The 14,446-nt window shown below is 41.8% G+C and overlaps 1 protein-coding gene across 2 annotated transcripts; it reads right to left on the bottom strand.

Moving 5' to 3' along the window:
• Positions 1–894: 894 nt before the first annotated feature.
• fam204a (family with sequence similarity 204 member A) lies at positions 895–14,157 on the bottom strand. 2 transcript variants are annotated; one of them, XM_076169232.1, is made up of 7 exons: positions 13,824–14,157; positions 13,522–13,606; positions 13,125–13,155; positions 12,544–12,649; positions 10,912–11,001; positions 1,458–1,567; positions 895–1,245 (listed from the first exon to the last, which is right to left on the bottom strand). In XM_076169232.1, the coding sequence occupies exons 1-7, from the start codon at positions 14,028–14,030 to the stop codon at positions 1,194–1,196; spliced, it is 681 nt and encodes a 226-aa protein (XP_076025347.1). In that variant the 5' UTR covers positions 14,031–14,157; the 3' UTR covers positions 895–1,193. The 2 variants fall into 2 exon arrangements, with proteins under 2 accessions (XP_076025347.1, XP_076025348.1); XM_076169233.1 differs by having other exon boundaries at positions 12,544–12,646.
• Between the last annotated feature and the right edge of the window lie 289 nt (positions 14,158–14,446).

The raw sequence follows: 14,446 nt of genomic DNA, 5'->3' as shown, positions 1-14,446 counted from the left end.
CTCACAGACTGACAGCTTCACACAGTCATTCGGATGAGATTAAGTTGAATGTGAAACAATACAAAAAGCTTCATTTTGGGTTCAACATTAAGTGTGTATTTTCACTGGTGTGTATGTCGGTTTCTTTAGCTCAGGTGTTTTATATCACACTTGCATAAAGTGTAATAACTACAAATGTTACTGCTGATGAATTCATTCTTCCTCGTAGAGATTCAGTCCACACAGCAAACTATGAGAAATCTGCACTGCACCAGGGGACAAAATGTCCAAATATGTGCAATACAAACAACTTAGGTGGACTAATTTTAGTTCTCATTACCTTGTAGCAAAGCAATCATTTTCCATAGTTGAAAAAATAACCAAGCATTATGAAAAAAAAGCAATTATCGCTCTGGCTCTTTTTTTTTTGCATGCAGTTTGCAATTAACATTGGAATGTGGAAGATGCTTTTTGGAAGTGTGAGTATCTGCAGACGCACGACGTCGCAGATCAAGAAAAAGATCAAAGACGCGGAGAGAAACACAGAGGTTTAGACGAGTTTACAGATGCAGACGAGAGCTCATAGCACAATGAGCCACGAGCGTAGGCTTCCAGAAACACTGCGTGCATCTTGTTTGGGCTGAGAAACAATAGCCTGTCTCACAGCATGGGTGAGGGCCAACAGCAAAGCCTCCGATTCATGTGTCAACGCTCGCCGCTCCACGCAACTTTCAGTTTATGGCCGCTCACAACAGTTTACAGCAGCCAAATTTCATTTTCGACTCGCAAATCCTATCGCACATTATCCTGTACATTGCATTAGGGCCCTAATCTTTCCTTTCTCTCCCTCGGAAGAAGAAAGGAGCGCCTTGATGATTAACCCACTTTACAGCAATAAATAAACGCATCATCCAGTAATGTACACCAGATTTAATTTGGAGGGAAAAAGGCTCAAATCACTGAAATGTAATGAAAAATAACACAAAGCAGACACCAATGGGCGCCTTAGGAATTAATTTGAATGCTCCATCATGTTTTCTTCGCCTTGCACTCTCTGGATGGGTTTTTTCCTCAGCCGACTGTGTGACTTCTACCCCTCACGACGCGCCGACGTGAAGCGTTCAAATATACAAGGATTAGAAAAAGGAACAGGATCCGTTTGTGAAAGTCAAAAACACAACAAACCGACCAACTTCTCCCCTCCTCTGTATTTGTCACATGTAGCCCATGTTGCTTTTGGTTTCCCATCGTCTTTTAGCTTCAAACCTAGAAGACAAAAACATAAAAATCGTCAAGAACCTCTTGACAATATCCTTCCACAGAAACTAAACATACAGTACATTCAACTTAAGGCAGGTTTGATGGCAAACACTAGAGAGAGACAGAGACAGAGAGAGAGAGAGAGAGAGAGAGAGAGAGAGAGAGAGAGAGAGAGAGAGAGAGAGAGAGAGAGAGAGAGAGAGAGAGCGATGTCATACCCCCAAGGAATTTGCTTCTGTCTTTTCTGCGCCACTCTCAGATCTTCTTCCTCCTGTTTGCTTTGCGCAAAATTGCGACAATCGGCAGCTTCTGCGATCTTCACCCCCAGCTTTTTAATGGGAGAGAGAGAGAGAGAGAGAGAGTCAGAGAGAGCGAGAGAAGGCAATTAGATTAAACTATTCCTGCATATGCAACCTCTTCTGCTGCTTTGGATGCCTGCTGGTATCTCTCCCTGCATGTTACATTCAAAGTGGTTTGAAACATATAGAGAGGGATTCTGGTTGATATTCGAGGAATACAAACATGAAAAGATTCTTGTTTTTGAGATGAGCGGTGCCATTTCTCTCCCTGTGTTGCCTTTCTTTCTTATTAAGTGCGATGGGTGTTTATAATCTGCAGCACCCCAGATACAGTGAGTGTATTAAGGCTGCACACAGTGATCACAGCAGTAGGACAGAGAGACTCCATAGCTCAGTCAATTACACAAGGAGCATTTTATTGAAGTCATTATAATGGTTGTTACCTTTTGTTGGAGGTGTTTGGAGGGGAAGCCTCTTTTGTTTTTTGATTACATCCATTGTTGTTTAATGTGCAAACGCACTGCGAAACCCATTCATTTCCTGTTACAGAGGCATTTTCTCCACTCGTCGCCAGCGTGCGGCTGACTTTGTGTTAAGAAATCCTGCAGGCGGGTGCTAGGAATCAAAAGTGAAGAGAATGACCGTGACTGCAAGAGGCAAACATTCAAATCCCAGAGAAGACATGTGTGTATTGTGAAGCAGAATAATCCCAATAACCCCAGTCACACAGCCGCACAGGAAACAAAGGGAGAAATCCTGCCCCCTCCCTCGCTCCTCAGATAGGTTTATTATTCAGGCAAAGGCAAACTTTGATAAACAACTTGAAACAATTTCACCAAACCTTTGGGTAATTCTCTCTAATATTCAGAGGACAATCAGGGGGTGGGGGGAGAAAGTCTTAAGGTAATGAAGAAATGTGCCACCACTGTGCCACTTGAAAAAAAAGAAAGGGAAAAAAAAAAGAACCTGCTTGAAAAAAAATGTTTCAATTATAATTAAGTGGGATAAACTTTATTAGAAAGACTGAAACTAAAATATCTCCTAATGCATGCTGGGATTAAGCAGGTCAGAGCGAGCAGGCAGGAAAAATTAAACTCTAAAGGCTTTTTATCACCATATTTCAGGAACCAAGGGTGTAAAATGTTCTAATTTGGGATACATTAAAAGCCATAAAGGTCTTTCAAAAAGATTAATGGTACTTTGCTTGGATTTAAGATAAGGGCTTCGCCTGGCTGCTGGTACTGGGCTCCGGCTGGGCCCTCCAGGCATTCATCTATACACTCACTTGCAAGATTTGTGAAAGCGTCTGCATAACCTGGAGCGCACACACACTATGACAGTTTGCTAATTCCCTGCCATTTTATAGGTTTAACTTCCGCAAACGCGTGTTTCTGACACAAACGCTGCGGCTGTAGAGTCACAAAGGGGTGATGGCTCTTGTGTTTGCAGGGGAGAGATGCACGCACAAGATAGAAGCCACAGCAGCAACGTGTTAGTGAGGAATTCTTTCAGATACCGGCTGAGATTATGAATCGCAAGGTTCTCGTGCTCACTGTCGTCGCTGGAATTAAAGTAATCGGTAGAGGTGTGTGGAATAAATCTGCATGATGCTCACAAAATGCTCTCCTGTGTGGAGAATCTCAAACGTTCCCTGACATTAAAACCAACTTCCATGCGCCTCATTTCTTCTCTTTTCAACACAGCCTTTGCTATATTTCAAGCTTTAAAAAAGGTCTCCCCACATTTTCCTTCTTTTTTTTTTTTTTTTTTTTTTTTTTTTAAATCAGTATAGTCTACAATCCCTCATTGTCTTTACTGGGGCTCAACATTAATGTCAACCAAGTTACCTAGGAGACAGAACAGATCAAAGAGACAAAAAAAAAAAACCCAACCCTCAAATGTCTGATTAATCAAGCCTGCAAACAGCTTATTTCTTTTAGCCTGCATGCAAGTATGAAAATGAGATTCCGAGAGCAGTACATTGTGCAGATTTGTTCATTCTTATCTGAACAAAGCCAGCGGCAGCTTATTTCATGGATCACTGGCACTGTCAGCGCTGTGGCGCCGAGCAGGTGACGGCTCCTCTTTCTGTGGCGAGAGCGAAATTAGCAAAAAGTCGGCACAAATTAGCCTCTCATATTTTCAGTAATATGACATTATTTTTCATTTACTTTTCTGATCCACTTTTCAGGATTTTGTACCCCTCCTCTTCAGTGCATCTTAGTGCCAAATCCTTTCACATCAGAGGCTGGTAAAGAAGGAGGGGAGGGGAAAAAATAGGAATGTGCACACAAAGCGGGAATAAAGAGCAAAGACAGGAAACCCTCTGCTGTCTTTGGTTATAGTATTCATTAAAAGACAATTCTTAGCACTGCAGCTCTTATTAATATATATTTAAGTGTCCATCACAGCCATTTTTCTGGAGAATTGTCTTTCTCTCTCTATTGTGTGGCCTGAGCAGAGCCCCGTTAAAGACAAGGTTTATTCAAAGGATTAATACTTTGACCTTTAGAAGATTTGAAGGCGAAAAATTCATGGTGCACAATGCTGGTGCAGCAGCAGCAGCAGCTTAAGGCCACTAGGAGGGTTAAGTCAATAGTAGGGTTTTCTGTTCATTCAAGTTAGGGGGGGGTCGCCATGGAGATTCAAGTGGACGCCCAAACACGGGGGTCTCAATCCAAACAAACCGGCACAACATACGACAGCCCGAGTCATGAATTCATGGCGTTTGTTCCCCTGCGTCATTTCTCACACGTTTGATAAATAAGAAGAATTACCACGTCGTTCTCTGGCTCACCCAGTAGTGCAAGACTCAAACGCACGCTGTGACAATTCAACGCAAAAACACACAATAGCGGAATGAAAGATGAAGAAAATATGTCTTCGTGTGAATAAAGTGTTAAACCTCCTATTAACAATATGAAATAAATGATGGCTTTAAGGAAGAAATGGCCTTAAACCCATTCATAAATTTCCTATCCAGGGAAGCCTCTTCCAATTAAAACGTGTGAGAGGCGGATTAACAAGGGCTATATGGCTTTGCCTCGCTTAATCACCTCCCCGAGCTGCTCTGCTGCATTTGACGTGTAAACGATTAATGACCGGCCTAATTCCCTTATCACACTACCTTAATGCCTAAATAATGTGGCCTTAGTCAACTTTGGAAAGCAGGGCTATATAAGAAAGGAATGAATATCAGATTAGGCTGCTCGCACGTTATTGCAGCTCTCTAAAGTCTCCTTAGAAGTGAACGTGTGGAGGGAGAAGAAAACGCCTCTGCTGCCGTCGGTGTCTCAACGCGTCCACCAAGACACAACAAGGAGGTCAAAGGATCAATGAAGGTCGATGAAGCTGTAGGCCCACTGTGAGCTGATCGCTTAATCTGTTACACACACTACACACAATGCTGATTTAAGCTGATTTATTGCCTTAATAGGAGTAAAATGGAGACTTAAAGTGAAGGTAAATGTCCTGGTTGTATGTTCCAGCACAGGACTCAGTCACATCTGATTCCTCGACACTTTCTTCACTCTCCTCTTTAAACTATATCACCCGTTTGGATGCAACAGCCTTGTGAGTTTTTGTGATCTTTGACAGCCACTGTAAGGGGGGGGGGAGACGGCGAACAGTGAAAGGCGACGTCTCTATTTTCCCTGCTGGTAATCTGATGCGAGACGCCCATGACAAACACACACACACACACACACACACACACACACACACACACACACACACACACACACACACACACACACACACACACACACACACACACACACACACACACACACACACACACACACACACACACACACACACACACACACACAGACAAACCAATGTCTGAAAGTTCTCCGCCTTTGTGCACAGTCCATTATCTCAGCTATTCTGAGTAGAGTAGAGCTTATTAGCAAGCTTTGAACTCACACTTACAATAATATGCCATCAACAGTTTTATAAGCTAATTAGAAAAAAAAACAGTTTAATTAATGACTGACTGGCAATAAAATGGCAATCATGAAAAAAGAAACCAAGGGTGCTAAGCTTCCACTACCACCAATTAAGGCCTAATTACAAACAAATTATATATGTGTTTTGCTGTGGGCTTTAATTAAAAAAAATGGCTTTAATTAAAAGAGAAAACATGCTAATTAATTAAACAGCACACAAATCTACATTGAAAAGTATGCTTTGTCTATCAAGTAATTAATGAAATACAATAATCCAAATGAGATTCGCAGGCATTTGATAAAAGCTCAGTACCCATTTCAAAAATCCATTTCAAAATTAATGGGCGAAATTTTAATGCGAGTCATCCGCAGATACAATAAAAAGTTCACGCGGCGATAAATTGCTGCTTACGCTGAAGGAAAAACGAACAAAGAGGAGAGTTTCCCTAAACTCTGCTCCTACACACACACACACACACACACACACACAGACACGCAGTGCTCTGTGGCCTGCGGGGGGCGGGGTGGGGACGGGTGGGGGCGGAGTCAGCCTCATATTCGGGTGTGGGGAGTAAAAAAATCTGATAAGAACCGTTTCCCACAAAAGCGCTGCTCATTAATTTTCGATTACAAACACGGGCTCGGCAGGAAAAGGTGGCGGGGAGGAAAAAAGGTGTTAAGTGACATAAATAACATGAAACGCTCTTAGTTCGGCTTTTTGTCTCCACTAAGGCACCATGTCTCCTCCAACAAAAACCTGCTGTGCCACCTTTGTCTCGCCGTATTTAAAGCGAGGCTTTCCAAAGGGTCGATTTCAAGGACAGCCAGCGTTTCCTTTCAGCAGCTTGTGTTCTATTGAAACCTGAGCCGGTACATAATGAGGGATATTAGAGCCCATCCACATGTTCAAACAGTACAGGAATGATATATGCTCATAAAGGTAAATTGTAGGTATTGTAGATTGACTGGTCTAAACACGAGAAGGGCAGAGGCTTTCTTTCACCAAACACAATTGGAGGAAAAAAGGAGGTCCAACACTCAAAGGCCACAGGAAGCCATGGCTGTGAAAGGTACAGAACACAAAAGCTCCTAAAAGACCATTAGAACACATAACTCAACATGAAACACATTGATTATGATTCTCTACATCATTGACAGTAAGAACTTCATTGAGTAAAATAGGACACTAATCGGTCATCTGGGCCAGTAAATGCAAGACATTCAAATGGATTTATGATTGGAAATAATAGATGACTGTGTGTATTTTAATATAAATACAAGACACAAGTCACTTATTTTCTATAGCGGGCTTCCTCAGAGTGCATCATCAAAAGTATACTCTGGCTGCTGACCATAGGCATCAAGTTGTGTGATGTTGTTTGCTTGTGGTCGGTTGAATCCAGCAGAAGTGCGTAAACAGATATCGTGGACCTCAGGAGCGATACTGTTGCCATTGTTACCATGCAGTTGAATGCACCGGCACACTGATTCAAAATGGCAGCAACACTGTTGTCGTGCTATATCAATTAAACAGACACCTGCCAGAGATTCTGACATTTACATGTAAACAGAATGCAGAATGCTCAAATATAAGAATCCAACATGAAGGATCTTCTGTATAAAGATGCATTTACTGTTCTGTCACAATGTCTTTGTGTTGGTTGGACTTTTGGTTTTCAGAATCTATGGAAACTCTTACTTGCACTGCATTATGGGATGTCAACATAATCCTAGGGACCCAAAATGTTTACCCCAAGTCACATTTACAACAAGTAGGAAACGCTGTTGGTGTACTATTTCAATTACTGGGCCAAATGCAAGAGCAACATCATTACATTGTACCTGAATCTATACCTAAAGGACAATTCTGCACTTTCTTTCTTTCTTTCAAAGGCAGAGTGAATAGCAATGAGCTCCATTTAAGAAAGACGTATAGTGAGTATAGAGATCATAGAAACTTCTGGGTGGGAGGGCAGTCGTATGTTCCAGTCAGATAAATTCCTATTTCCTTGGAATATTTTTGCTTATGCGGGGCGTCAGACATTTGCGGGCTTATTTTCTTTCCCTTGTGGTTTCGGCGGAGGCTGGGAGCCACGCGACTCTGCTTGGTTTTGCATATTCTTTAGCTTCTGGATGTCATGAAATGGACTTGACACCTCCTATTGTGCCAGACGGAAAGAGTTTCTGTTTTGAAGTGGTAATGCCACTCTAATGGCTGTGATGAGTGCTAAGGGGGAACTGAAAGCGCTAACACGGCGTGACAGTCTTTTGTCTTGAAATATACCCACTTACTGTATATAAAATACAGCTCCTGACTATTTCAAAAGAGTCTGGTTATTACATTTTGTACAAAGAAAAAAGGAGAGAAGCAATAATGATGTATTGTAGGGATGAAGCTGAATGAAACACTAACGGCGGTAAAGTCAATTAAATAGCTTTTGCTTTCCTGATATTTATCATGACTTAGCGTTGACATCGCCCAACAAATGTCATTCAAAACGTATCCATGCATTCTGGTGGGATATTTAATGTTTTCTATGACATTAAACAACAATAAATAATTGAGATGGCATCGACCGCCTCTCTGTGCTTTGTGGTACCGATGACTTATCAGTTTCCAGCTTGACTGAGATTGCATTGGCTCGCTTACTTGGAATGCGTGAGGAATCAATCTCTGACATGTGAGCTGCTGGATGCTATCGAGTCTCCACACTGGGTGTGAGCCGGTTATATATAGCAGCCTCTCAATCTTATGCTCATTACAGAAATTAATTAGCCCATATGCAACTTACAGCAGTGTAAAATAATATGCGGTAATCAAAGGATGGAAACTCAGCTTTCTTAATTGGAGGACTTTGCACCATTTAATCTACTGGATTGTTAGAACTACTTTAGGGGCCAGAAGCTCTTTACAGCATTTTCTGACTTCTGAGGCTTTTGAAAACAATCCAAAAGTGGAGAAAAGATCAGCAGACGACAATATGAGAGAGGAATCAGTGTGGAAGCATTCAGTTATATTTCCTGCCTTTTGTTGTGTTACCTCTCCTTACTTTCCTTTAAAGAGTGAATATTTCCTCATGTAATCATTTAAAACAAAGACTCCGAGCCTTTGAGAAATGCTGCAACGATAGGAAAATCTTAAAGCAACCTGGAATATCCGAGCAACACAATTTCCAAAGTTAGACAGATGAAAGAGGCTGTATCACGGAATTTGTAAGGAGCCTTCAAACCCAGGTTTTTTAACAAATTGTTTTAATGTCCAGATTAAAAAGGCGAAAGTAGAGCAATGAAATCATTAATTGATTTGAGAGGGAGAAAGAGAGAGCTCAATGCAGCAGAATCAAGCTATTTTGTATTATAAAAGGAGGGATTCTGACAGCAGGCTTTCTTAATCTGCGTCCATTTCCCTTTGGTGAGAGGAGATAAGTGGGAAAAAAGCGTTGATTGGGGATGAAAATGTACTACAACATTGTCATCTGACGTGTACCAGCGTCTGTTGCTTTACAAACAATGCCTAGAGGGACAAACAGGCCTCTTTAGTTCTTCACAGCTGTCGAGATGCTTTAAATTTTTGCTCCGGAATAACCTGCTTCCATTCTTCCGGCGAGGAGCCTGCCACAATCATCATGTCGGTGTTGCGACCGTAAACAAATTAAACATCTGAGCCATTCCGTAGCCAAATGAGCCACTCAATTATAACCCTGAAATTGATCCTGGCCACAGAGGGGATTATTGATCCTCTAAATGTTTGTCACAGCGCTCCTGTCAAAAAGCGAATAGGAGCGCTATAAATAAACACGTTGGTCTTAATGCTATCTAAAGCACAACTGCCTTATTGTTTACGTTTCTTAAGACGAACCACAATCCAGCCTAACTTTGAGCTTTTTCCTTGGCCCACCGACTCTTTCTTTGTATTCAGATGCAACGCTTTCAGAACTTCACCTCGGTTTAAGGGATTTTAAAATGGTCATTTCACGACTCTTGTGAGACGAAGTTATCGCCGCTAAACAATGAGTCGTGGCTGCCAGACGGCTGTCAAGTCCCATCACGTTCCTGGCAAGATGCGAGCCAGGTGCCAGGGAGGCGAGAACCTCAGCCCAGCCTGAACCAATCTACCCAACGCTCTAAGAGGCTTTCTGAAAGCGCCGCACAGGTGCCACCAGCAAAAGCTTTCATTCAACTCCAGTTGAGTTCACGTGCGAATGTGAAGATTTCTGATGGTGCACATTAATGTCCATTACACCGACACCCCAGCCACGCAGGCAATGGGACTTCAATGATCATTACAACTACATTGCACGTCCTATGTCTGTAATAAAACCTCCCTTTTTTTTAATCTGAGCATTTAAGCCATCCAGAAAACTGCACTATTAACTCACTTCACCAAACATACATGACTGCATCTTACAGACGCATGCGCAGACTGGTTTGGGTAAATGGATGGATTGTGAACATGCTCAGAAATGTACCAGTTAGATTCCACCTCATTATGGTGTTAATTATATGATGGCTGAAACAAAAAAAGAGGATTTCTTGTCTTAATCTGAGTTTTCGAACAAACATGTTTGTAATTTTTGCAGGGTTCTCAACACGTGGTATACAGTGCCTGTTTTTGAAGGTCATCCATCTTTCAGAAGAGAACATGCTGCCTCAAGCTTCAATAGAAAACACACACGTCTCGTTGATAATGCCACAATCATAAAATACCCTGGTTTTGATATAAAAACAAACAGCTGTTGATCCCTTTTAGACGTACAAACAAGAACAAACCTCTCAGACAAGCGTGTTATCGCTTATAAAGATGCTTTCTGCTATGATACGAGTTACTGTTGCAATTTTCAAGAAGAAATTCTGAACAGCATCCATATTTGTGTTACTGTTACTGAAAAATTAAAAAACCTGTGTTTGAAACGCCTGGCAAAACGAAGCCATTTAACTTTGATGCTCCAGCACATGGATTCTCTCAGTAGAGAAGCAACACTATAGCTATACTATAGCTATATGTCTTTTTAACCGCAATTATATGTGTGTGTGAGCTACATTTTCTGCTAAATTAGTTTCAAACCACTTGATCCTTGATGCCTGCCAAGGCGGTTAGTTACAAAACTTCAGGCACTGCATTTAGGGACATGTACACTTCAAAGGTATGAAACTCTTACCTGGAGAATGATTTAACAGTTGGCTTGAAAGCAATGTACCCTTCATTAAAAAGCAGAGCCAAAAGTCCTTTAGACACTGCAGCACTTCAAAACTAAGGGGAGGGCTTTCCATTAACTCAATGGAAAAGGGCTGCAGGACTCAATGGTGGGTGTCTGCATGTGTTTTTGTTCCTCTATGTCTTTGCAGCAGAAATGGCCACGGATCCATTAGCCTGATTTGTCACAGCAGGAGCACCCCAAAGATCTCTTATCAGCACAACGTACCTCTCGAGTGGCGAGTCTGTCGCTCATCTCCTCCGCCTTTGCAATGTCCCCTTCAGCTATGGCCTCCTCTATGCTCTTTTCTAGGCCGGACTGCAGATGAGGAAAAAAATTGAGAGATTTTTTTTTTTAGGGGTAGAGAGAGAAAAAAAAAATCAAAGACTAACTTCAAAAAGTCCCCAGGGCCTTATTTTTAATATGATTGCCATTACTACAAATATGTAGATTTCCCTTCACAAATGAAAACCTTTTTGATTGGATATTAGTGGGCAAATCTTAGAAATGCTACAGGAGATTACCAAACATAAATGTGACTCTTTAATTACACATTTCCATTACAGGCCTAAGAAGAGGGGGTGTGGAGGAGCCCCCGGTTACTGATGGCGAGGAGGCCGTTCGGCAGTGATGAGCCTATCTGACGGAGTGGAGCCACAGATTTACTGCAGCCTCCCAAATTTTATCACGCCAGGAAAACACGTCAAAAAAAGAGAAGCTGCAATAATTGTGTCGCCTCTGATGTCGGATCTTGAAGTAAAGAACAATACCATCAGGCCTCAAACTGCAGCTTACAGGATACATTACACATCTTTAAATGCTTTTTATATATTTGACTATAAGTGTCTTTGTCTTGAGTTTGCATAATATTCAGTCAGTGGATCCCGTTTGATCCGTGCTCTCTGTCGTCTATTATGTCTCACGAGCAAAAATCATATTAGCGGCCCATAATTAGAAAAGTATTATAAATTCCAAAGAAATGCTTTCCTGGTGATGAAGTGATGACATCTTACAACTATGACAGCTTTTTCTTTGAGAAATTTGCGTGTGTGAGCAAAAAAAAAAACATGGCAGTAATCAGGGAAGTATGATGTATTCATTACAAGTAACTGCATTTTAAGGATGAAGGTCCCTCATTATGTTGACACGATAAGTTCCTTTTCATTCAGTGTGTTAATTATTTCGTTATCCCTTCATACTCAACATATTCAAAATAAGGCCCAAAAATCTGCAAAAGCGCCATTCTGTGGCTTTCTGAGATAAGCTGAGCATAAAATACACCAAATAACTATTAAGGGGATTTTCAATTGAAATGAAAACAGTTAACATTCACTGGGTCAGCCACACTCCTCATTTTGCTTTATTGGCAATTTGCAGCCTTTGCATGAAACGTTTCTTCATCTTTAGGTCTAGAAATATATTTGAGTTAATTAAAGTTTAGTTTTAATTGCTTCAATGATAAATGTGCAGCAGTAGCAGCAGTGGAATATACTGTATGTCTATTTATTATCTCTAAATTATTATAAATGTGCTCTTTTGCAATCAAATGTCTCCATCGGGTCCTTTAAGTCTCTCTTCCACCAGTCAAGGAGAGTCTCGGAGAAAACTCGCATCTCAGTGACACAACAAAAGAGATCCCTCCTAATCGAATCTAAACGTGGCTGAGCATAATCCCTAATATTCTTCTCAGTGTCAGGTGGAGTTACCAGTCACATAATCCAAATGTCACATCACATAAAACAATGAGAGGATACACTGCCACGGAGCCACAAAGGGAGCCATGTGTTACTAACAGCTATGACGTAAACGCTGCTAAACCTGAGGAGCAGATGAGCGGAGACAGGAGTGTGTGTGTGTTACCTTTGGAGGAGGTTTGGAACATGCGGGAGGATGAAATCGATCATTTACACCGAAATACTGCTTAAGCCCGTCCCAGTGCTTCCCGCGCTCCTCCTCATCCTCTCTGCTGACAGACAAAATGTGTATTAACGTTCACTACAGGTATTCCAGCAGCGTGATAAGGCAAACCGTATTCAGTGCCTCCACTCACTGCCCGTCCCTAAAACGGTCTCTATTTCCATCACTACGGTGAAATCATATAAATTTTTCCTAATGAAAGTGTGTGACACTGCATGGTAACAGCATTAGAGCAGTGAAAGAGGTTTACTGCTGCAGCATTCAGCCACCAGTGCTCACACTCAGGATGTGCTGACATGTAGACACTATGGCAAATAAACACTTTCCACAATTATATTAACGTATTTGCATGTTTAAGGCAATTCACTACACATCAATCGACATTTTGAAAATGACACTATGAAGTATTTGAATGTTTTTGTTTCGTTTTCAGCTCAGAGTATTGACCCATTACTGTTTCAACATTTAGGGTTTTTGTCATTCATTGTGTTGGCTTTGTAACTATGTTGTGTAATAGGTGTTACCTTGTCTCTGTAGATTCCTTGCTTTGTGTTCCTGATAAATAACAGAAGATACACAACTATTAGTTTGTGTAATGCTTTACAACACAACTAATACACTTCACTACGTCACCTGGAAAGTGATAGTGTAGTGGTGGGGTGATACAGGCATCATTTGCTTTCCTTTGTTGTCCATAACAGTTGTTCTTAACCCTCGTTCTCAAGCTGTACGATTCCCTGCTCTGCCCACACATGCTTAGCTAAAAGAGTGTTTACCCAATGAAGACCAGGGAGACACCTACTGTGGATCAGGTGAACATGCCTGATGAAGCTTATCAAGTGAAGGTAGAGCAGAGAAGCATGGAGGACTAGTAGAGAGAACCACTGGTAAAACATTGAATATAATATGCATGTTTATTACTTTTCTTGCGCTTTCTCCTGTGTCTTCTTCTGGTCTCCTCCATCGGCTTCATCTCATCCTTTTTCTTGCGCAGATCTTGGAATTTCTGAAGACACACAGGCACACCAAGTGATTCCATGAAAGCATCACAACCCTCACCATCATCTTTTGTCAACATATGATGTACAGTTTTCAGCAGGGAGTCTAAATCATGGATTCACATGGAGCTGAGGGTGCAGCAAGCAGGCAAGCAAGCTCGTCTGTAGTTCAGTGTGTGTGTGCAGACATAGATCAACAGCTCATTGTGCACAGAAGCAACATACTTGCCACATTTCCTGGGAGATGCCAGACAGGCTGCATGTGGGGGAGTCTGGATCATAAAGAGGCGGATGAACCTCCACATGTGATTCTGTGTTTCCCTCTGCAGAGCTCAACTTCTCAGCGAGGCTCTCACACTTTGGTTCCTCTTCCTCGTTCTCCGAACTAAGGTCGGCTTCCGTTAAACCCTTAGGCAAGAGTCCGCTGTACATAGCGAGTTTACAGTTTACACGCCTATTATTATTTTGCCGAGGTTTGATTAGCTGTAAAACGCGCAGAAACAGTCAATCGCAGTTGGAATCGATGAGCAATGTTGATTCCGTTTGTATTTCCGGGTAAACACAGTGACGTTTAAGCTACGAACGCACTGATTGGGTGAAAGCCGACGCAAGGGGGACACCAACCAATCAAGCATGCGCTTACAATGCCTGGGCAGTAGTAAAACGAGCATGAGACAAAAGCTCTTATTGGCTGTGAGTTAGCTAACAGGAGAGCTAGACGGCATTCTCAAAGGGGTTTTGTGTGGGTTTTGCAGTGAGCAGCGTAATGGTGCAAAAATGCCCGTTTAAAACATTTTCAGGGGGATTTAACCACAGATTAGAGTTTAAAGGAACGTTAAAAACTCGGA

This window comes from Genypterus blacodes, unplaced genomic scaffold (genome assembly GCF_046128005.1).
Source record: "Genypterus blacodes isolate CSIRO-AG114 ecotype Tasmania unplaced genomic scaffold, CSIRO-AGI_Gbla_v1 ptg000195l_1, whole genome shotgun sequence".
NCBI classification, from domain to species: domain Eukaryota; kingdom Metazoa; phylum Chordata; class Actinopteri; order Ophidiiformes; family Ophidiidae; genus Genypterus; species Genypterus blacodes.
Note: the sequence above shows the minus strand (reverse complement) of the source record. Positions and strands in the feature narration are given on the sequence as shown.

Bases quoted from the DNA above. Each gene is read 5' to 3' on its own strand.
- fam204a (XM_076169232.1), bottom strand. From the start codon at position 14,030: ATGTACAGCGGACTCTTGCCTAAGGGTTTAACGGAAGCCGACCTTAGT. The intron at 13,156-13,521 runs GTAATAAACATG...GTTATTTATCAG, and splicing joins CAGGAGAAAGCGCAAGAAAA to GAACACAAAGCAAGGAATCT. The intron at 12,650-13,124 runs GTAACACCTATT...TTTGTCTGTCAG, and splicing joins AAGGAATCTACAGAGACAAG to CAGAGAGGATGAGGAGGAGC.